This window comes from Anas platyrhynchos, chromosome 3 (assembly GCF_047663525.1).
Source record: "Anas platyrhynchos isolate ZD024472 breed Pekin duck chromosome 3, IASCAAS_PekinDuck_T2T, whole genome shotgun sequence".
In the NCBI taxonomy this organism is placed as follows: domain Eukaryota; kingdom Metazoa; phylum Chordata; class Aves; order Anseriformes; family Anatidae; genus Anas; species Anas platyrhynchos.
In genome coordinates, this window is record NC_092589.1 from 119,059,471 (window position 1) to 119,087,220 (window position 27,750).

Genomic DNA, 27,750 nt, shown 5'->3' on the forward strand with positions numbered 1-27,750 from the left:
CCAAACAAACCAGAATTCAACATTTGCAGCAACGGGGAGGTTTTGGGGTTTTTGCTCGCGGGGTTTCAGCGCAGAGCCATCAGCATGCTCTCTGGTAGGGAGGAGGTGCCCCCCACCACCTAAATCAAAGAGCAAAGTAAAAAAGCAAGCGGCTTGTTTATCATGAAGTCGTTGCTCATTTAAGGTAATTTTCTGCATGAGTGGTGCCTTTCTACTCCTCTGATGTGAGTAGTATATTAGTATGCAGGCTTGGGTAGCTGAATGGTAGACCCTGGAGGCATCACTCTATTATTCAGAGCTCTGGGGAGGTCTGATCTGAAATGTCTGTTTTTCCATTTTCCAGCATTTGTAATTGCATGTGTGTTTTCTTTGCCTTTTGTTGTTTTTTTTTTTGGTGGTGGTGGTGGTGTGTGTTTTTTTTTGTGTGTGCGTTTTTTTGCTTTTTTGCATTTTTTGTTTGGTTTTTGGTTTGCTTCCACTTGTACCTGCTTGGGATTTGCATCTTTTTCCCCTTGAATAAAGCCCCCCCCAAAAAACCTAAATTACACTAAAACAATTTGAAACACGTTCCCCCTCTGATATCCACGTGTCCTTAGGCGCTGAAAACGTGGAGGAAAAAAAAAAAAAAGAGACAACCTTGGTGTTTGAGACCAGCGGATGGGCCAGTAAGCTTGTTGAATTTGTAATTTCTTCTTCCTTTTTGGCAATAACCAGGTGCTCGAGCTCTGCAGTCAGCATTTTCTCTCCTTTCGGCAGGATGATGCTACTCCAGTCCCTTCTGGGGACCTCTGGGGACCTCTTTCACCATTCCAGCAGCAGGCAGGTATCTGTTAATTTAGGATGGGATTTTGGAGAGCTCGATGTGTGCCTCCCTTTTTGCAGCCCGTAGGTCTTGGCGCTTCCTTTTGGGAGCCAGCGAGGAGCAGTTGCATGCGGTGACTCAACCAGTAAGGTTTTGTTTTTTTTTTTGTCAGAAGCTGCACAGCCTTCAGAGGCTGATTTAGAGCAAACAAACGAGCTCCGTGCTCGTTCCCCGTGTTCCTCCCAGCCTGCGGCGTGAGCGCAGCCCTGGTACCTGTTGTTCTTTGAGCCAACTCGCAGCCTCTTTGCTCCAGACTCTGCCTCCACCGGGACGGGAGCGTGCTGCAGCGGGGCAGATCGATGCCGGGTGTCTGGGGAGGGGAGTCAGGATCGGGTGAGCCTCCAGACATCGTCTTGCCCTCCAGCCGCACGTTGCTCAAGGACTTCTAAAGTCAGAGAGTGCCTTTGTATCCGATAGCCTCCAGGGACTCGCTGCCTTGCCAGTCTGTCTGCCTGCAACAACTGATAAACTCCTCTCCCCGTCCCTTTCCCCGAGCTTTCTAGTGCCTCGCTGGCTTACCTTGAGCTTGGGAGAAGTCATCCTTCAGCCTAAGTAACGCTGGATGAAGGGCAAGCCCTCTTCAAAACCTTTCCTGTTGTCTCCCTGATCGTTCTTATTACCATTATTTTGATTTTGCTGCTCAGCACCCCGTAACTCGCCCCATCTGCCCCTCGTACAGGGATGCACACACTGGCGACCCAAGGTAGGGTAGCTGTATTTTTCACTGTAGTGCTTTAGTTTCAGGAAAATCACGTGTGTAAAGAATTACACTTTCTTTAAAACAGCACCAGTGAGGAGCATGTGAAATGCAGTAGATATTTTAAAACATTGGAAGTCCAGAGGCCTCTCCACCCTAAATGACAGAAGCACGAAGCTCCTGCCTTGATGCACTTACACAAATTCCTCCATTATGGAGCCTTTGTTTTTCCTCTAAGCATCGACTTGATTGTTCTGGTGTCATCCCCTCATGTTGGTGGCTGGCTTTTGCAGTAACGACGACCAGAGAGACTGAAGCCAGTGCTTTCCAATGACTTGAAGCATCTGAAAAATAAGATTTCAGGACAGAGCCCTTCCTCTTCAATGTGAGATAGTTACACATGATGCTGAGAAACACGTGGCAGGAATGTTTCCCTGCTTCCTTTGCAAATAAGGTTTGTGAACTTAAATAATGTGGATGCAGGAGCAGCTCTGAGAAAGTTCCCACCCCAAACGTTCCTGTTCTTTTAACACGTGTCGTTCACTTCAGCCACCTAGGAACTCCGGACGGAGACGTGGGTGAGCGTGGCAGCGCAGCGATGGCAGCAGCACAAACACACACACTCAAGCTCCCTCCCAAGGACTCGGTGCCCCTGGAATGGCTCAGAGCCCTGGCAGACACCTGAGCAGCTCTGGCCAGCCGGTGCCAAGAGGCAGCTTAGCAAGAAATGAGCACGAGACATCCGTGCGTCACAGCTCGCCCGTGCCCGGGCAGCCTGGCTTTACGCTTACGCTCCCCTGGCTCCGAGCACACGATCTGAGCTGTCGTGCTTTGCCAGCTCCTTGCCAAGTCCTTAATCGCACGCTCCTCTTTGTCAGGAGGGTTGGGGTTGTGCCAAACCCACATCCTGTCCTGGCACCGCAACGCCTTTGCTTTGACTCTGGGCGCGATATTGATGCGTGGGGTTTTTTTTGTTGTTGTTTTGTTTTAAAGGATGTGGCCCCTCCTGCCATTGAATTTCCACGTGCGTTTCCAGTGGTATCATCTCCAAACACTGCTTGTACTGCCCGGCACTGCCTCTCTGTGCCCTTCACATATCCACACACATCTCTGCGTGGCAGCCGCTTTCCTCTCAGCTTTTACAGCCCTGGCACGCGCAGAGCCCTGTCGGCACCGGGTGTATTTCAGCACAAGCAGCTCCCTCCACCTGTACCTACCGTGGAGACAGCAGAGATCAGCAGGTTTAGTACCAGTGGCACCTGAGTGACAGCACTTTTTGTTTTACCTCTGTAATCCAAGCATCACGTGCCAAGTCGAGGTGGGGCCGTGACCGAGGGGACTCCTTTTACTCCCAGCAGAGGAGCTGAAGGTGCCCAGCTGCCCAGGAGCTGTCCCTACCCCTATCTACCCATCTTAAATCATCTTCCTAAAGGGGACAGACAACTTCACGCTGCCACGTCATCCTTAACAGGTTGGTGTTTCACTGAGTGCCCTTACCCAGGAGCTGCCTCCCTGAAAGCAGAGGTGCCCGAGGTGAGACCGCTGCCGGGAGGGAGCGGACAAAGTATTTCCGTGTTGTAAATTACTTTTCGAGCAGCAAAAAGCCGTCTCTATAAATACACCCCTCTGGCCACGGAAGGGCTTTTTTTCCCAACTGCAGTATCTGCTGTGACGTCTGTCAGCGTTATCTGTTTGTGCTGGCATCGGCAAAGCCGGCTAGCTTGGCTTGTACCAACAGGATTGTCTCCTTATCTCTGCGCAGAAGATGCTTGTTGGGGAGGGGTGGGGGATGAGATTGAATTCCCCTAGCGCAGGTGCTCGCCCTGTTCAAACCAGACGCGCAGAGGTCCTTTAATAAGCGCCCTTTCCTCTTTTTTTTTTTTTTTTTTTATTCCCTTTGAAGTGCAGGCATTTTGTCACCTGTCCCTGCGCCGGGCTCCGGTTGCCTCGAAACGCACCTCATTGATAATTTCCTCGGTGGCTGGAGCAGCAGCCAGACCCACACGGGCACGCCTCATCTTCCGAAACAGAGCTTTCATGGCTCCCTGCAGCGAGATCTCGTGACGTAGCAGCCTTATCGAGGCAGCGTGGAGGCCGTCCTCCCCCCCCCACCGCCACCGTAAGCTAATTACTATGCGGCAAGATGATCACTTTTCCCCCAGACCAGGTTTCTATTTGTGTTCTGTCAAGTAGAAAATTAACGTGGACGCGGGCCAGGAGCGCTGCACGCCTGAGTGCGCCGGGGGTTGAAGGTGGCGACGGGAAGGCAGGCTGGATTTCTGAATGGAGGATCAGCTGGTGCCGAGCCTCGGCGGCCTCCTTCCTTAGCTGCAGCAGCAGAGGAGCTGGGGGAGAGCTGGAAAAAAACCCTCACAGCCCTCACGAGCTGCCCATCCCCGTGTGCTTTGGTGAGAACAAAGCCAAACGAAATTATTTCTGCAGAGCAGGTAAAAGGGGTGATGCCCGCACAGTTTTAAGCACCAGGTTAAATGAACACGATCTTCATTCATTAGCTGCCTCCTAAGCACCTCCTCGCACTGCAGAGGTGCAAAATGGAGTGACCCCATCCACTCGTGGTGCTCCTGGGCTCCACAACACACAAACTTTTAGGAATCGTCTCAGGAATTCGCAAGAGGGGCAATGAAGCAAGCACAGGCAGCGGTGAGGCTAAATCCTGATGGATTTTTTTTCCCTGTTTGCTCGTTCTCGCTCCTTGTGGATCGGCAGCAGTCGGTTTTTGGAGTGTCCTGATGCATTTATTAAAGGTGTGCGAGGCGACAACCTTCAGGCAGAGCCACCCCAACTGCTGAGCGTGCCTGTGACTTACGGGAACACGTTGCAGGGATTCCTGAGAGGCATGGGGAGCCTTCCTGCTCCCCTCTTCCTGCTCTTTCCTCTCCCTCCTTTTGCTCTCCAGAGGTCATTAACGTCTGGTTGAGCTCTTCAGCTCCGGATCTATGGAAACTTTTCCAGTTGCTCCTTGATCCAGACCTCGTGTTTGTGCCATTAATGGTCTCCCCCGGCTCTGATGAGCAAGAGAGGGGGGGGTCGAGAAGCAAAGGCTGATTTCAGATCCCACCTTCCCGCGCTGGGCGGCTGCTGAAACCCATTTCCAAAGCTCTGCACTGCGTGGGGAGAGCTTCCTTGGAGAGCTGCTGTGGGATGAGGTGGGTGCTCAGGTACGCCAGTTTAATAACTGGTCGGCCGGCTCTGGAGATTGCCGAGTGTTTCTTCCTCGGCGCTTAAAATCTCCCAGGCCAGAGGAGAGAAAATTGATCGTGAATTCCTCTGATGCCTGGTGAGTCATCCTAAATCCCCAGCCTCTCAGTAATACTTCACCAGATGGGTTGAATATTTCGGCAACTATCTCTGGAAGAAGCCTCAAGACATGACATAGGCTGTGCATCTAAAACCTCACAAACTTGCCAAATTTGGGGGGTTAGCAGCAGAAACGTTTCGCTCTCCCCGTCTCCCTCAATGCCCGGTGGCCATAGCAGTGGCAGCACTTCGTGAAAGTGAAAAAGTTCTGGGGTTAGGTCTTAAATACTTCGTTTTGTTTGGGGTAGAGTGGGAAGATCTGCGAGCTCCGGCTTCGTCTGTCCCCGTTAAAGGCTTTCCCTCTGCCGACCGGGGCTGCTTTCAGTGCAGGCCGGTGTAGTCGTTAATGAAATCTTGCTCCTGTAATAAGGAGATCAATGAGCTGGAATCTCACCATCTGGAAGCTCGGGGATGCTTCTGAGCTGATTTCCAAACGGCAAGTCTGCAAGTGGAAGCGGGGCACCTCCTGTGTGAGGAACGGCACCCCAAAAGCTGAACGCTGCCAAATCAGGTCTTTAATGCTACCTTTGGATTTATTACATTTTATTATTGGGTTTGAGACTTGGCTTTAAGAACAAATCCGCCCAAATGATCAATTTGTTAATAATCCAAGGCTTTTGCTGTGGTTTTCCTTGTACCATCACCCACAGACACGTTCCTCAGTGTGACAGGATGAGAGCAGTGCTGTGTGTGTTCTTTGCTTTAGTAAAACCCCATAAGCAGCTCACTAAATTATTCTCTCGGGGTCCTGAGACACCTTTCCAGAGCAGGGCTGGTGCATCTGTGCCTCACAAAGCACTCGGGCTGTGGTCAGACTCTGCAGGAGCTCACGAAACTCCTGCTGGCACCTCCAGCCTCCCACTTGTGGCTGCAGGAGCTGGGTGAGGGGATGCTGCTGCTTTTTGTGCAGGAGATGTAAAAGAAGAAAAGAATTTTTCAAATTAGCCAGGTCGTAGACTAGGCCAAGCCATCGTGGATTTAAATCGGATTAAATTAAATTACAGGTGTGCAAAGAGCAGGTTGCAGAGGAGGGAATGAAGGTGTCCCTTGGTGTTACTTAGAGGTGAGTTTTCCATCAGTTGTATTTATCAAGCAGAAGCTGAGCCCAAATTGAAGGATCAATGTTATCAGAAAGGGACGGCATCTCTTGGCATTCACATCAAGCCCCCAGTGTAGGTTTGAACGTGGATTTTCAGAGCAGGGACTGGATTTGGCTACGGGGACGCTCGGGGATATTTGGGGCTTTCTGCCCATGGCTTCAGCAATAATCCGGTCCCCAAAACGAAAGCGATCGGTGTTTGTAGCAGAGAGGTGAGTTGGTGAGCTGATGAAGAGAGAGGCAGGAATCCAAACGCTTTTTATCACAGCCTCGATTTGTGATTTCAGACAAATTCCCCAGCTGCCTGGGATCTTGGCTCTTCTTCTGGGACGCGGTGATGACAGTACCTCCCCGCTAGACAGAGGTGTTGTGAAAATAGTCATTTAAAATTGCTGGCAAGCAATCTGTGCGGGAAGGGAGCACGGCGTTCGTTTGACAGAAGCAAATCGAGGCTTTCAGGTGGGGATCCTGCTCCCAGGTTCAGAAAACGGCACCGCACAGACTCGGCACAGTTGCTGCCGCCGCCTTTGGTGCTCTTAAATCAGCCAGCCCGTGCTTGCGAAGCCCTCCTCACACGGTGATACGAAGAGTCCATAAAGATACATCTAAATCACGGCTCTAAGTGCCACGCTAATTAGCTCTTTGTGGTTGCTGCAGCAGGAGGAGGTCACGAAACACTTGAACTCTCCCGTGCCTGCCTTCGGTCCCTCCAGAGAGGGCTGAAACATGGGAAGAGTGGCTCTGGTGGAGCTCCACCATGCTTAGAGATGCTTTAAAATATTAAAAATGGTTTCAAGGGCTCAATTTTTAAAGCTCATGAATGCTTTCAGTGATCTTATTTTAAAAAAATAATATTATATTCCTGTTTTCTACTTGAATTTCCTGGATTCTGTTTTCTGATGGCTGCCAGAGTGTGCATAGCTCTCAATAATTCCCAACAGAATCCCTTGTTTTAAAAGCAAAGTGCGCATGGCTGTGCTTCCTCTCGTATTTGTGAGATTTTGGGGAAATAAGGTGACAATTACCCCATCTAAAAAAAAGAAATCTTTGCTGCAGGGATCGGTGTAAGGGTTGCTCGTTGGTTTCTTAAATTAATAATGTTCTTTCCGATGCCTCTGAAACGCTCGGGTTTCCTCAGCAATGTTAATAATGGTGGGTTTTTTGTTTTATTTGTTTTTTTTTTTCCCATTTCCTGGGTGCTGATAAGGCATTCTGGTTATCTCAACTCCTTCTGGTTATCTCAAATCCTTCTCCTTTTCCCCATTGTTACCGTTCTCGGCGGTCGGTTGCTCGCCATTCGTGTGAAGCCGCCTCGTGTTTTCCCTGCAGATAAAATCCAGCGTTGTGAACACTGCGAATGCCAAAGCAAACTCATCAGAGGTCGGGGATGGATGTCCCGCGCATTCTTAACTCATGGATCATTTTGGAAAGGCGATGTGGGTTTTTTTAGTTAGCATCCAGTACAATAGACAAGAACAAGTTCTCTCCTCTCCTCTTTCCCTGCCACCCTTATGGATTTCAGCCCGTGGTTTTGACCCTTCCTCGTTTCAGCAGGTCCTCCCAACCTGAAGACGTCTCTGCCCGAGCTCTGGGTGGCTGCCAGGTGCCGTTCGGTGTCAGCTTTGCCTTGAAGTCCTGAGTGGATTCAGTGGATTTCACAACGAGGCGTTTTTCTTTCGGCCAGCCAAGTTTCTTCTTGGACGTGAGTGGAGGTCAAGGCGAGAAGGATAAAAAAAAAAAACCTAAAACTTCTCTTTTGCTAGCAGCCCGGGGTCTCCACCAACACTCATGGGGAAAAAGAGGGTTGTGTTTGCTGCTCGCCGCTGACATCACGCTCCGAGTCACCCGACCCCAAGTCCTGAGAGCTCCAAAATGTGAGCTTTGTGAGCCATCAATGATGGCCTTTGAGTGCTCCTAGCGCTTTGGCAGCAGCAGCCCGATCACGGGGGACGTGCTTGGACACCGAGGAGACCCTCCCAGCGCTTCAGTTCCCTCTGCTCTTTTCTCTGTGTTGAAATTTCAGATCCTTCTGTGGCTTTCCAAGCCCCCAGCCCAGCTCTGTGCAGCCGAAGCTGATGCCAAAACGTCGCTGATGTCCCCGTGGGCGCGTGGAAGCATCGGTCCCTCTCTCAGCACCCTTGGAGATCTCACAAAATTTGGAAGAGGTTTCGCTCTCGGCAGAACTGCGGTCGGCACGTTAAGGGTTGGAGGCAGCTTGGGAGGTTCGGCCGATTCGGGTTCGCTTTGTGCTGCCCAGAAACTGCTTCTAAGAAATGTTTTAAGGGGAAGGGAGATGCGAAGATGCTGCCAAAAGACGCGGAGGCCGGCGCGGAGACAATCCTCTCGTGTGCCTTCAGTAAGCCTCTGCTATGGAAATTTTATGAACTATTAGGAGCGCTTTAATGATCCTGAAAACAGCCTCATTTTCACTTAGTTCTGCGACCACTGAGCCGTGGGGAAGGGAGCTCTGAGGATGCTCGGCCTCGGCTGCTGCACTGCAACATTTCTGCGTGGCAGGCTTGAGTCAGAGGAGTGTATTTATGGGCTCTGCACAGAAAAGGGCACGGGCAGGGGGGCTGCACCAAAGCTGGTTTCCACCACCCTCCTCCTGGCCCAGAGGAGCGTTTAACCCTGGCACGGCGCTCACCTTGCTCCGTCCCCTAACCCGGGCGAGATTTTTTTTTTAATTTATGTCATTTTCGCGGTGTAAATGTTATGGTAACAAGCCAGGCTCGGGGGTTTTTATCAGCAGGCTGCGCCGTTATTCAGGCGCTACCAAAGGAAGAGAACAAAAGGCTGCGAAACGAAGCAGCAGCCCTCGCCAGGGGATGTGTCACTGGAAGATTGCAGCGAGGGAAGCTTCCAAAACGCCTCAGCTGGCCCCAAGCCCTGGGTTTCTGTCCAGGTCGGTGTGTTGGGAGCCCCAACCCCTCGCCCAGCCACCGACGGTGCCTGGGAGGGGTTGTTTGAAAGCTCTGCTGCCTTCGGGCTCTACTCGAGCATGGAGTTTGATGTGGGATGTTTAAAATCCCTGTTTTAAACCCTAGAATGAGAGATGCGGCTGATTCTGGCTTAGAAGGTCAGACAGCTTCTTGGGACAGCCTCTGGCCTTTCTCCTCGGTTCTCATGTTGTATTTCTTTTGTGGCACATCTCGGGTGCTGCCTCTTCTGTCCCGTGAGTGCAGGTGCAACTTGGAGTGGGACGAGTGCTGCCCTGGAGGATCTGCCTGCCCCACCCTGGGTAGGTGAGCCCTAAGGCAGAGCAGCGAGGATTTGGGAAGAGAAAGATGCCTTCCTTTCCAGCTCGCTTTATGGATAAGCACCATGTGTGTTAGGCATTTTGGGGCTGCTTCCCCAGCCCTTAGCCCTACTGGGACTTGTGAGCAGCCAGAGCAGCACGTGGCTTTAATACCTGCACTTTTCTTAACTCGTCTGACGTTGGTACCCTGCTTCTCCTCCAGTTGGGTCACGTTGATGGCAAAATGTCCTCGGAGGAGCCTTTGAGGGGCAGCCCCGCTTGGGACCCCGGGGCCAGGTGACTGCAGCATCCGTCTCGTTAATGGCTTGGCCCCATCGCCCTCGGATGAGGAGCTGGCACTTAACCAGCGCCTGCTAATCGCTGCCAGATTAATGGAGGCAGCGCTCCGGAGCCACCTCGGCTGCCTTCTGTTCAAATCCACGCCTTTCCCAACATCTTGGGGTAAAAAAAAAGGAATTTTAAATACCGCTAATCGAGATGGGTTGAAGAGCATCACCTGAGTTACTCCAGTTGTTCCTTAGCTTCAAGAGGACTCTTCTTCGGCTTAGATTTCGCTCATCTTTTTATCCGAGTCGTGCCACCGGTGGGGTGGCTCTGCTGTTTCCCTGCCAAAATCTGGCGTCATCTCCCAGCATCTCTGCTAACCCGGAGGATTTTTAGGCAAGATCCTGAGAAAGGGGACGGTTGGCTGCGGGTCAGAGATCCCGACTGCCCTGGGCAGGGATGAGGAGGAGGGAGCAGAAGGGTTGCAGCGGGCTGGGATTTCTCCTTGCTTTCAGGCTCGTGCTGAAGCCAAGTGACTTCGGATCCCTTCAGCTTCAGCCAGAACGGGGGGAGACGAGGATGTTTCATGCATGTTCCCATGCTGAGGTTAAATCAGTGCTTCTCTAGGATGTTGGCTGGGCATTTACCTGGAGCTGGGGCGCTTCAGCAGCTCGGTAGCTACTGCAGCGTGCGCTCAGCAGGCACGTGGGGGCTCCTTTCCCCGAGTCTGCCAAAAAGGCAGGGGCTGAAGGCGCAGGAGAGGAGCAGCGCGGGGCCCGAGGGTGTCACCAGCTGCACCAGGGCACCTGGAGAAGCACCTCCAAGTGCCCCAGCTTCCAGGAACCATCCGGAGGGGGGAGATGAGAGGAACGAGGGGCTGCTCGTCTCACAGAGCTGCCTCCTGGCTGTCCTCCGGGCCCTACCCCACCAGCTGCGCTCACGACGGTGCCGCGATGCCGAATCCTTCCTCCTCCTTCTTCCTCCTCCTCCTCCTCCTCCTCCTCCTGATGACTAACCGGCTGCATCTGTGAGTAATTAGATAAGGTGAGGGGGAAGGCTGCTCTAATGGACCTGTCCTGCTGCAGGGCAGGCAGCTGTTTGTGGGGCCGGGCTCACCCCGCGCTGCGGGGCCTCATTAAGAGAGGAAGAGCGAGGGAAGAGGCCGTCTGAGAAGGGAGGCATTCGGAGGCTGCCTTTTCAACGAGGAAATTGGATTGTGGCGGCGGGGGCCCACTCGTCTCGCTGAAGTGGAGCTGAGCTCATTTCTGAGAGCGGTTGGACGGAGCTGGCCGGGCTTTAGAGCCCTTCAGTTCCTGGTAACGGTGCCTGCAGCTGGGCTGCCTCCTCTCGAGAGCCCGGCTTTGGTTGCTGTTGTACCCGGGCTACTCCGAACTCCTGGCTCTCGAACACGTCTCACTGTTGTTTTCTTCCTCTTTCCCTCGCAGACTTTCTCAGGACAGGGTGCGTGATTCCGGGTAGAAATAACAGCCGCGTTACATCATTTTCTCCCTTAAAAACAGCATTTTCAGTCCAGGTGCTAATGAGCAAATATCCCGACCCCGGCACAGCAGCCAGGGAGGTCAAAGCAGGCGGCTCCTTTTGGCACTGTCCCTCCACAGGAGTGACTTCCCCGTCTGGCCCTGGCTTCTCAACCTGCTTTGGTACACCCCTGAATCCAAACTTTTTTGTCGTTCTCGCAGGTGTTGGCACGAGGAACTACTACAGGAAGATCGGCTACGAGCTGGAAGGGCCGTACATGGTGAAAAGGCTGGACTGAGCCCCGGGAGGCGCTCGCCCTCCGGCTGCCAGGAGGAGAGAGGACAACACCAGAGGAGGAAAATCCTGGGAGGAAAGCTCAAGGTGCTGGACTGAAGCTGAAAACCAAAGCCTGCCAGCTGCAAAGAGCCCACGGCAGCAAACGGGGCACCTCCCCTGGGGCACGCAGTGCTCCTGAGAGCTGCCGGGCACGCCACGCGTCTCCTTACCCACATCAGCCTGCCAAATCTCCGGGGCTGGCTCTGAGGCGCTGCAATACAGGACTGAAGCACGGGTGAACTGAGAGCTCTGAATTTGGGGGCTTTATCAGGCAGCCTGGTGTGAAAAATGTCCATTATTACTCCGATGCTATCGTTTGGGCTTTTAACATGCATTGAAATTGCCTTCAAAATGAATGAATTCCTTCTCTTTGCATATCGTTTCTGCTGCCTTGGCTGCTTTCTGTCCATCCAAAAACGTGGGCTTTGATCCTTGTATGACCGAGGCTTGGAAGCCACTTCCCTCCGTGCTAGTGGTAGGATTTGGGACTAAAATGTAACCCAAACCTCTACAGAGACACACAGACAACTCAGAGACTCTGAGGTCTCCAGGCCAACCTTCCCCAGAGCAGGCTCAATTAGCTGAGGTTGCTCAGGGCCCTGTCTGACCAACGCTTGGATATCTCCACGTGGGAAAGCTACAACATTTAGGTCCCTGTTTCAATATTCGGCCACCCATATTATGAAAAAGCTTTATCCTAGTACCAAGCACCCCGCTGCCCTCCACTAGGCTCAGTCCAGTTTAAACTTCATTTCCCACACCCAACCTTCTGTTTCTTCATCCCGTAGCTCACAGATTTGGGCACAAATCCCCCCACAATTTGCCCGTGGGGAATGCCCAAGGGCTGTTCCTGGCTGTTCCTCTCCTTTCTGGAAGTGGCTTTGGGGAGCTTTTGGGCCCTAAATTTCCCTTGGGGGTGGGATTCATTTAACTGAAGCAGATAGGAATTATTTTAAAGCTTCCTTTTGCAGCGAGGTGTGAGCGAGCTGTGCCATTTGGCGGGCGAGGAAGGCGCAGGGCGGGCGGGTGTCCAGTGTTGTGAGCAAGTCCAGGTTTCAGCAAGCAGCACGGTGCTGCTGCCTGCTTGGCTTTACCAAACCTGTAGGAGACACGAAACAGAAAGGCACAGGCACGCTCAGAAAGCAGCAGCCAAGCTCTGACCTCCTCCGCTGCGTCCTCGTAGCGCTAAAATCAAAAAAACGGGGGGTAGAGATGCGGAGCAGCGGCTCGTGGAGGAGCTGACATTTGGGGGAGTAAAATATAACAAATGACTCTGCCGGGAGCCTTCTGGAAACTTCGCAAATGCCGAGCCTTCGGCCACACGTGATTAACTCGGAGCAGCTCGGCGAGGAAAGCTCGGCGCCGGGCAGTAAATGTGCTTCTGCCACCATGATCTATTGCTGCGGACGCCGGGGTCAGCGGCGAGCACGGCGCTGACGTCTGCTGACGCACGGGCGGCTCGGCCCTTCGGGGGGGAGCTGAGACACCTGGCAATAAAGGTTTAATTAGCGAGGGGAGGCTCCCGGGCCTTGCCTTTGAAGGGTTTGGGGGGTGAAAAAAAAAGCTTGGTGGGACCCAAACCCTGCGCGTGGCCGAGCCTCGCGCCCTCTACGGATGGTTTGGTTTAGAGAGGGGAGGTGGCGGCTGTGGCTTGTGGACGTGGTGAGCGGCTTTTTCTTCCTCCGAGCCTCGGGTAAATGGGGCGTGCGAAGCTCCTGCCACTAAAAGCTGAGATGAAAACGGACGCGAGCGCCGTGCAGCATCCTTGAGGTGCTCCGGTGCCGAATTCTGACTCAGGCTGATGCTCCAAGCCCTGCCGGCCTCGTTCGCAGGCACCTCCCAGCAAAATTCAACGCTTCCACGTCTGAAAGCTTTTGGCCCTCCGGCAAGGCCAGGAACTACCGGATACATTTATTTAAGGCCGAGGCTTTTTGAGCTTTGGAGCTGATTTATCAGGAAATAAAACCTTTTTTCTTGCTCTTATTTTTAGCTCCCCGTTTGCCTGTTCTTTTCGTGCTGCACTGGCTCAGCTCGCGCCAGGCTGGGGTTGGTTTCGCAGTGTGATGAATCGATGCGAGGGGGTGAGATGAACGCAGCCGAACGAGCAGTGCCTCTGTGCTTCAGCCTGAGGTTTTTCTTCCTCCAAATCCCGCTCCCGGTGCGTGCCCTGCCTGCAGCCACCCTGGGCTTTGGGGTTTGCGGGCTGCTGCCCTGAGCTGCTGCTTTGTGCATCTGCTGGGGCTCAAAAATACATCGGGACACGTCCACGGCCTGCAGGGAGCCAGCCCTGTTAGCAGGTGCCTTCGGATGTGCGAGGTCTCAGCGGGTTTGAGCGTTGCTCACGGGCTCTGCAGTGCCTGGACACGAGCCCGGGCACGGCCTCTGCCTGCCCTGCACGCCGCAGGCTGGCAGGGGGGCGAAGCAAAAACCTCGCCTCCCGCTGCCACTGCGATGGGCTGACGGCGTTCCTGGGCCTGAAACACTCCAGGAACATCCAGTCACAAAGCCACGATGGCCGGGAGGGCTTCACACAAGGAAAGGAGCAGAGGCAAAGTGAGAACCTGGGGGAGGAAAGGAGCCGCTTGTGCAGCTGCTTGAAGCGCTGTGATTGCTCCTTGAGCTGCACTTAATTAATGCTGGGTGGGCAGAGGGGCAGCGGATGGGACCTGGTACCCAAATAACAAATTGGGGGGGGGGCAAACAGGCTCCTGGGGGGGCTGTGGGCACACAGCATCGACCCCAGACAGCGGGAACAGCTTGGCTGTACCCAGAGCTTCTCTTTGCACCAGGGCTTGTGCAGCACAGCCGTGGTTTTGCTCACTGCCCGGCCAGTCCCTGCTTGCCCTGTCACGGTGTCACGGTGCTGGCTTGGTAACAGATTTCACACCGGCAGGTGACGTGCGGATGTCTGAGCTCCAGGAGCTGGGGCTGAGGCTGGGCGAGCTGGGCTGGCTCGTTCCCAGCCAGGGCTGCTGGTCCTCAGGGCTCAGCCACGAGGCAGCTTTTTCAAATTGTCCTCCCATTTATTATTTGCAACACGCCAAAAGTCAGGGTTATTACACGAGTTTGGTTTTCCTTGGTTCAAACAGCACCCGTCCCAGAGCAGGCACCTCCTCCTTACCGAGCTGTGCTGCAGGAAGCTGGCTAATTGCATTTAGCAATTAATTGCCAAAGGCAGCGCTGCTCTGAATGCCAGGAGCAGCTCGTGCTTCGCTCACCTGTCTCGGGCAGCACGGCATTTTCGCATGCTGCTTTTTTTCCTGGGCAATCTTTTTGGGCTGCTGCTGATCCCCAGCGCTGTTTGCAGCACGGGGACAGGCTCAGGTGCAGCAGGAGCAGCAATAACCAGCTCGGGGCAGGAGCAGGAGGGTGCACACCCCGCTTCCACTGCCGTGCTTTTGCTGATGTGAAAGGCAGCGCTGCCAGCTTCAATATTCCTCTTGCTTCTATTTATACACCTCTTCCTCGCTGCTTTCAAATCCTCTTCTGCCCCTGCCTCAGGAGCGCCGGAGCAATTAGCGAGAGCCTGCTAAGTGGGCTTGGGGCTGCAGAGCAGCTCCTGCTCCCTCCTGGCTGCAGGGATCCGCTCTTTGCTTGGGATTTCTGCTGCCAAAGGTGGTGGGAACCCTGGGGGCTACCTCTGGCTGCTGCTTACAAGGCTCCCTTCATCCCCAGGGGACCACAGGGGGTTTGTCCTTGCTCCTTGCCACCGCTGCCATGCGCCCCGGAGATGCTTGGCTGCTGCAGGAGGGCTCAGAGCTGCCAGGTCCTGCAGCTGGCCCCAGGTGCTCACCTCAAGAAGAAACCACGTCTTGTGCCCGGGTAAAGCGTGCTCAAAATTGAGGTGTTCAAGCCTGATAAAACATCACTAGCAGGAGCTGTACAGCAATGTTTGGAAGGGACGAATTCAGCAGAAAATGTTCAGCTGGGGGGGAAATCCAGAATCTCTATTTTCAGACCCCGGTTGGCACCTCCTGCGTCCAGCTGGTAACTCAAGGCCACGCTCAGCTTTCTGAAACCCCAGCACCTCCGGCCATTATCAAAAATGGAAGTGGAAAAAAAGAGATAAATAAGGGAAAAAAAACCAACACGCTAACTAACCAGAAATACCTGAAGACAGCAGGCAGCCTCCCTGGGGCCTGCAAAGCCTCACGCCCCAGAACTGGGCTGGGTGGACCGAGCCCCTCCTGCCAGTTTGGGATTTTTGTTTGCCTTCTTTGCTCCTGTCCGTGGTGCAGCAGCAGCAGGGGAGGCCTCCTGCCTACAGGGCAATAATTTGGCTCGCTGGGGGCTTGGGGAATCTGCAAAAAAAGGAGAAAATTAAATCAAGAGAAGCAGGAGCCAGAAAGGAGCCAGGGACATGAGTTTGTTCAGGCTCCGTGGGGTTTCATTCCAAAGGCCACCAGCCTCTGCACCTTCTTTTTTAACCCAAAATTGGTGCGTACAAATCCCTCCGTGGGTGCCTATTTGCCTTAGGGAGCGTCTCCAAACCAGCCTGCAGCCTTTGGTGAGGCTCCATCCACGGTGCTTTCCCCCAGAATTTGTGCAAATCAAGTCTCACCCCCAGCAAATCTCCCCTCTCCTAACACCGGGATTTCAAACTCCTGCCCCACGGCAGGTGGTAGCGCTGGGAATTTGTTTCTTGTTAGTATATTTTAAGTACAGCCTGCTGCTGTTTGCCTTGGCAAGTTCCCTGGGTCTTTAGGATTAGGGGAGCCTGTAAAAAGGAGGTGGCAAGGCTGTGAAAGCAGGGGCTTGATCCCAGCAGTGTGGGGATCTCTGGTATTTGGGGCTGGGGCCCACAACACAGCCTGGAAGAGATGAAAAAAGCCAGGATTGAAGTGGCTTTCTCCAAAACTTAACGGCCAAATGTTGAAAGAAGTTAAAGGAGGGACAACAGTCACGGATTTTTGGGTCTACACCCGTGTCCTGCTGCCACCGTGGAGCACGTGGAAACAATTTCACCTAAATTCTCTGATCCTGCAGCTCTGGGAGAATAAAGGCGAGCCAAGCAAGCCTTACCGGGAGCAAACCTCTGCTTCTGACTTCAAAAAGCCTCAGCAAAAATCAATTAAGGGCGTAATGAAGAATCTGGAAAGAACAGCAGGGACTGTAACGAGCCGTACGAGCTCGTTACCTTCTCGGGGCCGAACTCCTCACGACGTTCCTGCACGCAGCCAGCCGGGGCACGCGGGAGTCTTCACACCTTGCCTGCGAGAGGAGCTGGCACGGGGAAAAGCTCTGCTGTGTGGCGAGACGTGCTGGGCTCTGTGATTAACGAAGGGTTCTGCTGATCAACAAGCTGGACGCGGTGATTAATTTTGGAGACGGATAGACCGGCGTTACCCGACTTCATCCCGAGCGGGGCCGTAGCAAGTAGTTAATTCTGGCCTTGATAAATCCTGCCCCCGGCTATCTCGCAGCTCTGTGAGCGATGTTGTTTCTGTCCCATGGAAACAAAAAGAGAAGTTAAGTAGTCTGGAGCGGCCTTAATCCCAAACAATCAATTTCAGTGCCTGCGGAGAGAACGATGAGGAGCAACTCACACATTTTTCCCCCGTCGCAGCGGAAGGGCGAAGCTCCGCGCTCGCTAGCTGGTGAAATACGAGGCTGAATCACAGAGCCACGTTGCTCTCACTTCTTCCCTCTTTTCAAGAGATTGGGACCGCGGGTAATTAACGATGTGGAGCATCCTTAGGAATTCATCATCTCTGTAACAAACAAGCTCCCAGCCTCTTCTCCCCAGCCCCCGTTTCCAGTTGTGGATCTTGGTGCAACTCTTCTGCAGCTTTCCCTTCTTCTCTACCCGAAAATTGTTACAACGAGAGCTATGCCCAGCTTTTGATCCCGGAGGATCCCGCGGATTCCTTCACTCTTCCATTTTTATCCTGCTCCCCACCTGGTGCAGACATTCCGTGCACCCTTTAGATCACTTCAGAATCCCGAGCTTGTTTTCAGAGAGCTACAGACGGCAGCTCCGGGATTCTCCCCCCTCCTTCCCGAAGCAGTCAGTTAAATTAGGGGTTGTCAGCGCAGAAATTCATTTACCAATTCAGCCGGTATTAGAATAAGACTTACTGAATTGTACCTAGAATCACATATGGCACTTCAAAAAAAAGCAGATGCTAAGTATTACTGCACTCTAATGCATTAGTAAGAAAAAAAAAACACCACATTTTATTAATTTATAAAGCACGGAGATTCGAGGGATGTGCAGAGAGCTAAAAACAGCAGCAGCTGTGAGGATACACCTCTAGATAGCAAAATCAGAAGGAAGAGGAGTAAACTCCCATTTGTGTGCCCCACGTTTTTCCAGGTGTTTTGAGGGTGCACAGCCCCCTTGGCATTCCAGAAAAATGGAGCTGGTCTGGAGTAAAAACAACCCAAGGACTTTGTGTGGCGAAGGAGCTCCCTAAGTTATCTTTTTTTTTTGGCAGTTTATTCCTCTCCTACAGAAGGCAGCTCTCCCTGAAGGGCACTATTTCACCCCGGCGCATCAGAAGAGCGTCGGAGGAAGCTTTCAGGAGCTCCCAGCTTCTTCTGAAAAGCAGGGATCAGCAGCAGTTTGCAGACACACAGAAATATTTCTCAAACAGGGTGCAAATGAGACTCCCCCTTTACCTGCCAAGATTCCAGTTCAGGCCTTCTCGTTTCCCTTGTGAGAACAGCTGGCACAAGCAGCTAGCACAGCAGGAAGCACGATTCCTTAAGCTACTTTAAGTGTTAGTGACGCATACGTTCTAATCAAGAGTTGGCATCTTTAACGTTCTTTGTATTTATTTTAAGAAAGCATTTTAGTTAATCTAAGCAAGAATATTCAAAAGCCACTGGGAGGAAAATACATTTTTTTTTTTGTTTCTGTTAAAACTTTGCAGAACAGACACCCAACGCTCTGCCAGCTCGCTCAGCAGCCATCGTGGAGTTACGTGGCCCAGCAACACGGAGCGAGGAATTAACACAAAAAGCTCCAAATAAACCTAGGAAAGACAACTCCTGCCTTCCACACCAAGGACACGCAACAGAAAACAGGTTCAGAAACTCCTGTGTGGCCGCGCCAAACAGTTCAAGGCGTTCCAGCCAAGCTTTGACCTACCTACGGGCTGCATAAAAGAACACAAGTACAAAAAGCAAGGGAGGTTTGCACAAAAATAAAATATTTGTAGTTCTCTTAAAATTACTGTACAAATAAATAAAGTTATCGTCCATTTAAATAAAAACCGTTTGGGAGAACTGGCAGCCGGCAAGGTTTGTGTCTCCTCCTTTCCTGATCCAGCCACTCCTCGCGAAAGAAATCAGTCGTTCGTCGTCTGCGAGGCCTCCAGACCGTGGTGGGACACAGCACCTACAAAAGAAAAATGCTGAAGCTGCAAAATAACACACTTGGCAAGGGCACTGAGCAGCCCACAGGACCCACAGCAGCTTTTCAGGGCAGTCTGTACGCCCTGGCTGTGCTACTCTTTTTCTGCACCTTGCCTGCAAGCCTGTTTCCCATTACGGGATCATCATAAAAAAGGAAAATCAGGGGAAAATGAAGCTTAGTAGACCTGACGCCGTGCTGTTACCACCTTTTTAGTTTGTTCTTGCAAATTCCTGTAGGACAAAGCACTTCAGGGCTGGCCTGCCAACTAGTGGCACTGCTGCTATCACAGCGTGCCAGCCCAGCCCTGGGACGGAGCCCCCAGAACTGCTGCTTGGGGACAAAACCGATGTTCCTGGGTAAGTAGAATTGGTTTGTCCACTGAGATTTCAGCAGACGTTTGATGTAGCACCACTCGAGAAAGTATTAGCCAAACAGGAGAAGACTGCAATTAGTAAAGAGGAAGACGTACGGCAGCTAACCTGGCCCAGGGGAAAACTGAAGTGGGTAATTTGGAAAACGGAGACACCAGAGCAGAGCTTTATCAAGATGGGCACTGGGAACAGGCTTGGTTAATTAAGTGTTTTCACTAATAACATCCTACGAGCAATTAGGAGCGCACCAAAACTGAGGTGTGATGATTGCAAGAAATGTTGTGATGACAAGAAAGGGTGAAGACAAAGGGTTGTTCACCTTCGAACTGACAAGAGAAGAGAGTGGGTAACAGAAAACAGAAGGTCAGGGATCTGCAAACAGAAGCTTTTACTGTAACCCAGGATGTTGTTATTTTAAAAAGACTCCAGTCAAGAAGGGCTTTAGGATACAAAGTAATTAGAAGAGGAATGAGCAACACAGGTGTGAAAGAGGAGAGGTGATCCTGGGATACATCAGGAGGAAGACTTCCAGGCTAGGTCATAAATACCTGTGCTTTACAGGGACCTAAGAGACTTTGTTGCTAAAATGCACGCAACAAACTCAACCCCAGGATGCCCCTGACAGCAGAAAATGTTCAGCAGGAGCTGAACATCCTGGAAACTCCCTTCTGCAAGTCCATGTCTTTGCTCTTAACTGCTCAAAGACATAAAATCCAAAATGTTCTGTTGGTTTTCATACTGGGCATTCAAACCTCCATCCGTGTAGAGACTAGAGAGGTCATGAAAAACTCACGAGGATTGGGAATTTTGTTAGTTTTTAAGAAAAAATGGGCATGGGAGTGAGTCAGTGTTGTTGCGAGGCTGGATCAAGGCCTTTGTGTTAACGAAACCAGGGCAGGAAAACATAAAAACCACCTAAACATACCCAAGGTGCACACCTACGGCAATTTTGCCCACCTTGGGTTTTATTTCGTTAGCAAAAACATTACAAAAGGGACAAACACAGCACAGGGAAGTGCTGGAGGGATGGCAGAAGCCCGCCCTCATTTACAGAAGCAGTTGAGATTTCGGATAAAGGACAGGGAGATCGAGGAGCAGCACGGCCAACTCCCTGAACACACACTGCTAAAGACGCAGGGGTTTCTTTGTCAGAGGTAATTCAACCAAATTTCCTGAATATTTAATTTAACAAGGTGGTTCTGGCGCTAAATATTCAGAACTGTCCCCGGTCACTCAATTTAGAGGGCTCTGGCCAGCAGGTCAGCAACTAAAAGCCCCGCAAACCCACACGGGGCCGAGAGGAGCCTGGCACAGACACCAACCTGAGCACCCTTGGCCTAGGAGAGCGAGCGCTGGCGCTTCTTGCCGTAGGAGATTTGCCTGATGCGGGCTTCCAGCTGGAAGGCATCCAGCCTCTCCTTGGGGTTAAAAGCCAGCATGTCACGCAGGAGCTCGCAGAGATCGGCCGGCATGGCCTTCTTGTTCTTCAGAGGGATTTGCAGCTTCATGTTGGGGTTCTCCAGCAGCGCCTCGCCCAGAGGAATAAGCTCCTTGCCTTGGCAGATGTAAGTTCCTGCACACGGGGTAGAAGGAGTCAGCTTAAACAAGGGGAATATCGACACAAAAGGCCGTCACGCACAGCAGGGAGAGGCGATCTGGAGGGCAAAACACCTGAAAGATCACCAGGAGGAGCACTGCTTAGGAGGCCAAGTCAAATACTGAAGGGAACCTCCCCCATCTGATCATGGTTCGCTTCAACAGCAGGCCTGGAAGCTCTCGAGGGGGGCAGGAAGGGACTGAGCTCGGCTCGGGTGACTTGAAAGAGTTAAACACAAGCCCTGTTTGCTCAGCAAGTCAAACAATTTCCAATTAAAATGACAGCACACGCCATTCGCCGCTCGCCAACTTCTCCTCGGCGAGATTAAGGCAGGGAAATGTAAATTTACTCCCGGTCATCTAAATAATTTCACCGCTTGTTGAAAAATGATTAACCGGCTTCCCAAACAGACAGTGAAAACAGCTTCAGCTGCTCTGCCCCTGCACCCGGCCAAGAATAAATGTTTCAAAGGCAGTGACCTGTCTGCGTGGGGAAAAGGTTGGCCACGCAAACTCCTTATCTCGAGGTGGCGGGCGGCTATTTTAATGGAATCTGTTTGTGCTTTGCTCTCAGCTGCAACCGTTTGCTTGCTTTTGTAGGCAGGAACTAAAAGATTTATCAGCGTTTGGCATTTTGAAGAGAAATAAATAATACAATTAGAACCGAGCCTACCTTAAAGAAAAAAAAAATTAAAGGGGTAGTGCAAAAGCTTATCAAAGTCCCTGTGTAGAAATCCCTTTTAAGTTAAAGGTTTAAACGTTTAGGGGACGGACAGGTGCTCTGTGATCTCAGAGCCGGGGTAGATGCCTGCAATTATTCTGCTAATCTGCATGACCGGCGTTCTCTGCTCTCCAGATGGATTTTCCCACTGTAATATGCTGATCTGAAATCGTTGAGCACGATTTAGTGTGTGTATGTGTGGGGTTTGGAGGAAGGGAGAGGACAGAGCAGGCCATCGGGAGGGTCAGCCCTCAGAGTTTGCATCTCTAAATGAAGAAATTTGGCCAGGGAGCAGTGAAGCTTGTCTGAAAATCCTTGCCAAATTTATAGCTTGGCTCCTTGGAGCATCCTTCCAGTGCTCCCATCCCCTGGACGTGCCAAGTCAAGGATAGAAGCAAAATTCCTAAAAACAGTTCCAGGCAGGGCAGGTTTGGGTTTTGGGAGCACTAAAAGCACTCCAGAGCAGATGGAAATCTACAGATAACGGAATCCTCCATCAAGACAGACGCCTCACCAAGAGCTTTCTGTCTTCAAACTCCCCGGTGGCCACCAGGGCCAATCCCAGTCTGAGCAGAGATCCTTGGGGGAAGGAAAGCCTGGCAGCAAAGAAGCCAAAAGCGATCTTTCTCAAGACCTTAAAACCCCACAAAGTATTTTGGGGATAAAAAACCCAAAAGCCACACACATTCGCTGGCAGAAGAACCATCTTCTGAACGTAATAATTTGTAGATGCAAGAAGTGCTCCTTCTGCCTCAGTGATATGTTTTCAGGTTCTGGAAACCCTACGGGAACAGCAGCCAAATTAGGAGAAATTTGTGCTGGAGAGAAGGGATTTTGAACCACACTTTTGGGGCAAAAAGCACCCGATCCTCACCGAGCAGCTCCTTCTCAGTGTCCCCGTCCCGGAAGGTGATCCGCTCGGCCATCGCCCAGAAGATGATCCCGAGGGCAAAGATGTCAGCCTTGGCCGTGTAGTGCCCTTCCCAGACTTCTGGAGCCATGTAGAAGTTGGACCCACAGGCGGAGGAGAAGCGGTGCTGGTTGACGTTTCCTTTCCCCTGGCACACCTTGCTGAGGCCGAAATCTGCCACCTGCGGAGAGGAAGATGAGAAGGAAAAATTCAGCTCTGGGCAGACGCCAAATTCCTGAGGATATTTACGAGCAGCAGCCCGATAAATTCCAAGCTAGGGAGAGGGAACCCAATATCTGCCTGCTGGTTGCGTGCGGTTCATTCTGCCCAAAAATGACGGGGCACAAAGATACCTGGAGGGACAGCTGAGGTGGGAGTGGCTCTCACTGCCCCACGGGGAGCACACCGAAGCTCTGGCCTCGCTGTTATCGCCCCGGGATGAAGAGGGCATTGATTTAAATGCCCCCCCGATGGCTCTCCAGGTCCAAGAACAAATATCATTGATCCAAGAGGCCAAGACGTGAATTATCTGTGAGGCACCGAGCTGTAAAATTGCATCCAGCCCCAAAAACTCTTGGCACTGCAAGTTGAGGCTCCCAGCTTTGCAGCTGCTTCTCAGGGCAACGTAGCAGTTTCATTCTGATGCTCCCAGAAACGCAGCTGGCTCACCTTTACCTCGATCGGGCACCACCTCGCACGAAGCCCAAGCGTTCCCCAGCTCCCCGTAAGCTGAGAATTGTGTGCTTGAGGCGGTGATGCTGGAAGTGTCAGCTGTTGTAACAGGACTGTGTGTTCTTAAGGTTTAAGGGATGAAAAGACATCGTTTTGGCTGTGGCTGATGTCTCCGATTATTTAGCGTGCGGAAGCTTGACGCCCTGAGCTGCAGCTGTCTGCAGGATGAAGAGGGGATGAAGGACTTGAGAGATACAAACCATCGTGACCAGCGCTTCCTTCCAAAACTCTTAAAACCCAGCCCGCATCAGATGTTCCGGACGCCCTTATCACGAGCTACAAGCAGAGCTTATCACAAAACTCACCAGCAGACCGCTCCTAAAGAGAACTTGTGGCCGCCGAGCTCGCCAGAGCGGAGTTTTCACCCCCTTACCTTCACTATGGGGCTGCCACGCTTGTGGGAGATCAAAATATTGTCGGCCTTCAGGTCCCTGTGCACGATCTGGTTCCTGTGGAGGAAGGCCACGGCGCTGCTGAGCTGCCGCATGAAGCTGTGGTTGAGCTGGGCGTCGGGGCCGCGCGACAGGAGGTACTCGTTCATGTTGCCCCCGTCGCAGAACTCCATGACGAACCAGAGGAAGCAGGCGGCTTTGGGATCCATGCACCTCCGGCCCTTCAGGCAGGTCTCGATCAGCAGCAGGTGGCTGTGGGATTTCCTAAAGCGGTGGCCGAGGGGTTGGAAGGCCCGGCCGTTCTGCAGGACGCACTCCTCCAGCTGGATGACGTTTTCGTGTTGCCTCTGGATGCTTTGCAGGGCCCAGAATTCCTGCAAAGCCAGCTCCACGTTCTCGGGGACGTTGCAGTGCATCCTTTTCACGGCCACTTTGCTTCTGGTCTTGTTGAGGACGGCCTCGTAGACCACCCCGTAGCTCCCCCGGCCCACTTCTCGGATGATGCTGTACTTGGCTTCCGTCGCCATCCTCCCGTAAATCAGGGGAAAACACCCGGAGTCATGACAAGCCGCAGCAAAACCCTAGAAAAATTAAAAAAAAAAAGAGATAAAAAGTTTAAAACCTCGCAGCTCGCCAACTGCCGAGTGCAAATCCTTCCAGGTACATCATTATGGGATGCAGCTGCACGAGGAGGGCTAGAGCAGGGCGCTGAGAGGCAGCCTATATCCATGGTAACTGGGAGGCGTTGTGGGGTACGGCCCTGCCCGCACAGCGGGGCGCAGCTCCGGCATCGATTTCCCAAAGCAGTTTGTGAAAAAGAAGCAGGGCCGGGAGGACACGTTCGCCGAGCGGGGCAGGAAAGGGAGGAGGAGACCTGCTGGGGAGCAAGACGAGCTCGCTTGAGCAGAATTGACTTTTCAAGGAGAGAAGCGAGGCAGAAAGGCTGCTTTGGCACGAGTCCTCGCTGCCTGATTTCCCCCCGTGTGATGAAACATCTCCTGCGCTTTGCCAGCCGGTTCCCCACCGGCCCTGCTCTGCTCTCAGACCCCAAAACCCTTCACGTTTCCACCCTTTTAGCTTCCCTCACATCCCACAGCTCCCTCCCCGTGCACCTGCACAGCTCAAACACACCCCAGCTCCCTCCGTACCCACTCTCCTTCCCCAAAACTTCCGTTTTCTCACCCAATTCCCCACCCCCCCTGCCCAACACCCAGCCCGAACCCTGACCTTATCCCCAGAGCCCCCTCACTGACCAGCAGCAGCCCCCCCCCCAACTCCATGGGCACCAGCCCCGCTCCTTCCCCACCACAGGCCCCTCACAGCTCCTGCTTCTTCCCCTCAGGCCCTCCCCCACCTCAGGGCTCCCCCAGACCCTTCCCCCTTCAGCCCTCTGCCCACCTCAGACCCCCTCAAACCCTCCCCCTTCAGCCCCCTTCCCCTGCCCAGCCCCTACTTCTCCCCCAGACCCCCTCACAACCCCTTCCCCACCTCAGGGCCCCTCAAACCCTCCCCCCCCAGCCCCCTTCCCCTCCCCAGACCCCCTCACAGCCCCTAATTCTCCCCTCAGGGCCCTCCCCCTCCTCATGGCTCCCCCAGGCCCTTCCCCCTTCAGCCCTTTGCCCACCTCAGGGCCCCTCAAACCCTCCCCCCCAGCCCCCTTCCCCTGCCCAGCCCCTGCTTCTCCCCCCAGCCCCCTCACAGCCCCTAATTCTCCCCTCAGGGCCCTCCCCCACCTCAGGGCTCCCCCAGGCCCTTCCCCCTTCAGCCCTTTGCCCACCTCAGGGCCTTTTCCCTCCTCAGGGCCCCTCAAACCCTCCCCCCCCAGCCCCCTTCCCCTCCCCAGACCCCCTCACAGCCCCTAATTCTCCCCTCAGGGCCCTCCCCCACCTCAGGGCTCCCCCAGGCCCTTCCCTCTTCAGCCCTCTGCCCACCTCAGGGCCCCCCCCTCAAGCCCCTTCCCCTCCCCAGCCCCTACTTCTCCCCCCAACCCCCCTCACAGCCCCTAATTCTCCCCTCAGGGCCCTTCCCCTCCTCACACCCCCTCAGGGCCCTCCCTCACCCCAGGGCTCCCCCAGGCCCTTCCCCCTTCAGCCCTTTGCCCACCTCAGACCCCCTCAAGCCCTCCCTCCCCAGCCCCCTTCCCCTGCCCAGCCCCTGCTTCTCCCCCAGACCCCCTCACAGCCCCTTCCCCACCTCAGGGCCCCTCAAACCCTCCCCCCCAGCCCCCTTCCCCTCCCCAGACCCCCTCACAGCCCCTAATTCTCCCCTCAGGGCCCTCCCCCACCTCAGGACTCCCCCAGGCCCTTCCCCCTTCAGCTCTTTGCCCACCTCAGGGCCCTTTTCCTCCTCAGGGCCCCTCAAACCCTCCCCCCCCAGCCCCTGCTTCTCCCCCCAGCCCCTGCTTCTCCCCCCAGCCCCCTCACAGCCCCTAATTCTCCCCTCAGAGCCCTTCCCCTCCTCAGCCCCCCCTCAGGCCCTTCCCCCTTCAGCCCTCTGCCCACCTCAGACCCCCCCCTCAAGCCCCTTCCCCTCCCCAGCCCCTGTTCCCCCCCCAAGCCCCCTCACAGCCCCTGTTACTCCCCTCAGGGCCCTTTCCTTCCTCACACCCCCTCAGGGCCCTTCCCCACCTCAGGGCTCCCCCAGCCCCTTCCCCCTTCAACTCTTTGCCCACCTCAGGGCCTTTTCCCTCCTCAGGCCCCCTCAAACCCTCCCCCCCAGCCCCCTTCCCCTCCCCAACCCCTCTCACAGCTCCTTCCCCAACTCAGACCCCCTCAAGCCCTCCCCCCCCAGCCCCCTTCCCCTCCTCAGCCCCTTCCCCTCCCCCCAGCCCCCTCAGGCCCCTTCCCCTCCTCAGCCCCCCTCAGGGCCCTCCCCCACCTCAGGACTCCCCCAGGCCCTTCCCCCTTCAGCCCTTTGCCCACCTCAGACCCCCCCTTAATCCCCCTGGGCCCCCTCAGTCCCCCTCAGTCCCTTTTTCCCCCTCAAGTCCCCTCAGGGCCCTTCTGTCCCCTCAGGACCCCTCAAGTCCCCTCAAGTCCCCTCAGGCCCCCCCGCCCCTCCCCCCCTCACCTCAGGGCCCCGCTCGCGCCCGGCCCCGCCGCCGCCGTCGCAATTCCCGCCGCCGTCCCTTAGCCCCGCCCCCCGGCCGCCCTCCGGCCAATCAGCAAGGAGAAGGCGCCCTCCCGCCAATCAGAAGCCGGCGCGGCCTCCCGCCGCGACCAATCGGTGAGCGGCTCGCTCTCGCCGGATCAAAAAAGGCCGGGCGGGGAGATGCGCGCATGCGTGGTGGAGGGGAGGCGGGGAAGGACTACAAATCCCGTCGTGCTCTGCGGTAAGGAACGGGTGCCTGCTAAGGGCAAAATTCTGCAAAACGCGTGGGGAGGGCGAGGAGGAGGAGGGGGCTCTGGGGTTGAGTTTTGGGGGTGCCCAAAGGGACCCGGCCCCCTCAGCACCCCAAAAATCAGAAAGTTGAAAAATAAAACATCAAAAAGAGGGGAAAAGGGTGGCGTGCCCACCACTGAGCATCTTTTGGGGGGGACACTGCTTTTGGAGACCTCCTGATGGAGCCAATTTTGGGGGACCCCACTGATGGAGTCACATTTAGGGGACCCCACTGATGGAGTTGCTTTTTGGGGGACCCCACTGATGGCACCACATTCTGGGGACCCCCTGATGGAGTCACATTTTGGGAACCCCACTGATGGAGCCAATTTTGGGGACCCCACTGATGGAGTCACATTTGGGGGACCCCACTGATGGAGTCGCTTTTTGGGGGACCCCACCAACAGAGCCAATTTTTGGGGACCCCTAATGGAGTCACATTTAAGGAACCCCACTGATGGAGTTGCTTTTTGGGGGATCCCACTGATGGCACCACATTTTGGGGACACCACTGATGGAGCCAGTTTTTGGGGAACCCACTGATGGAGTCACTTTTTGGGGGACCCTACTGATGGCACCACATTTTGGGGACCCCACCAACAGAGCCAATTTTGGGGGACCCCTAATGGTGTCACATTTAAGGAACCCCACTCATGGAGTCACTTTTTGGGGCCCCCCATCACCCTACTGACCAACCTTCCCCTCCGCCATTTAGGATGAGGGTTGATTGTGCTGACCCCATCCCTTATCCCACCTACAGCACCTTTTTGTGGTAAAAAACCTCACTTTTTGGGTGCTTTTACACATTTCTCACCCTCCCCGGTGCCACAGCAAGCAGAGGAAACCCCCGAACCCATAAAGGGTTCAGCAGGCCGCGGGGCTGTGGGGTTGGGCCTCAAACCCCACAACACGGTGTGCTCACGGGAACGAGCTCCTCCCCCCCTCAAATCCCACAAAACCTCCTTCAAAATAA

The 27,750-nt window shown here is 53.9% G+C and overlaps 2 protein-coding genes across 6 annotated transcripts in view; one reads left to right on the forward strand and one right to left on the reverse strand.

Moving 5' to 3' along the window:
- ELP3 (elongator acetyltransferase complex subunit 3) overlaps positions 1–18,422 on the forward strand; it is an 88,259-nt gene extending 69,837 nt beyond the window's left edge. Inside the window, exons 15-16 of one of the 3 annotated variants that reach the window (XR_011808626.1) lie at positions 3,463–3,678; positions 11,200–11,693. Coding sequence is in view for 2 of the 3 variants with exons in the window: in XM_072036589.1 (XP_071892690.1) it covers positions 18,190–18,422 (233 nt within the window). In the remaining variant the exon portion in view is untranslated. Of the gene's footprint in view, positions 1–3,462; positions 3,679–11,199; positions 11,694–18,189 lie in introns of those variants that run through there. The other 2 variants (XM_072036589.1, XM_027455442.3) reach the window with 2 other exon arrangements.
- LOC101804337 (serine/threonine-protein kinase PDIK1L) lies at positions 18,074–26,605 on the reverse strand. 3 transcript variants are annotated; one of them, XM_072036591.1, is made up of 6 exons: positions 26,466–26,524; positions 24,061–24,270; positions 23,378–23,977; positions 22,237–22,453; positions 20,368–20,618; positions 18,074–18,656 (listed from the first exon to the last, which is right to left on the reverse strand). In XM_072036591.1, the coding sequence occupies exons 2-5, from the start codon at positions 24,124–24,126 to the stop codon at positions 20,383–20,385; spliced, it is 1,119 nt and encodes a 372-aa protein (XP_071892692.1). In that variant the 5' UTR covers positions 24,127–24,270; positions 26,466–26,524; the 3' UTR covers positions 18,074–18,656; positions 20,368–20,382. The 3 variants fall into 3 exon arrangements, with proteins under 3 accessions (XP_071892692.1, XP_027311244.1, XP_012959218.1); XM_027455443.3 differs by lacking the exon at positions 24,061–24,270 and having other exon boundaries at positions 26,466–26,605; XM_013103764.5 differs by lacking the exons at positions 24,061–24,270; positions 26,466–26,524 and adding an exon at positions 24,271–24,500.
- Positions 26,606–27,750: the final 1,145 nt, after the last annotated feature.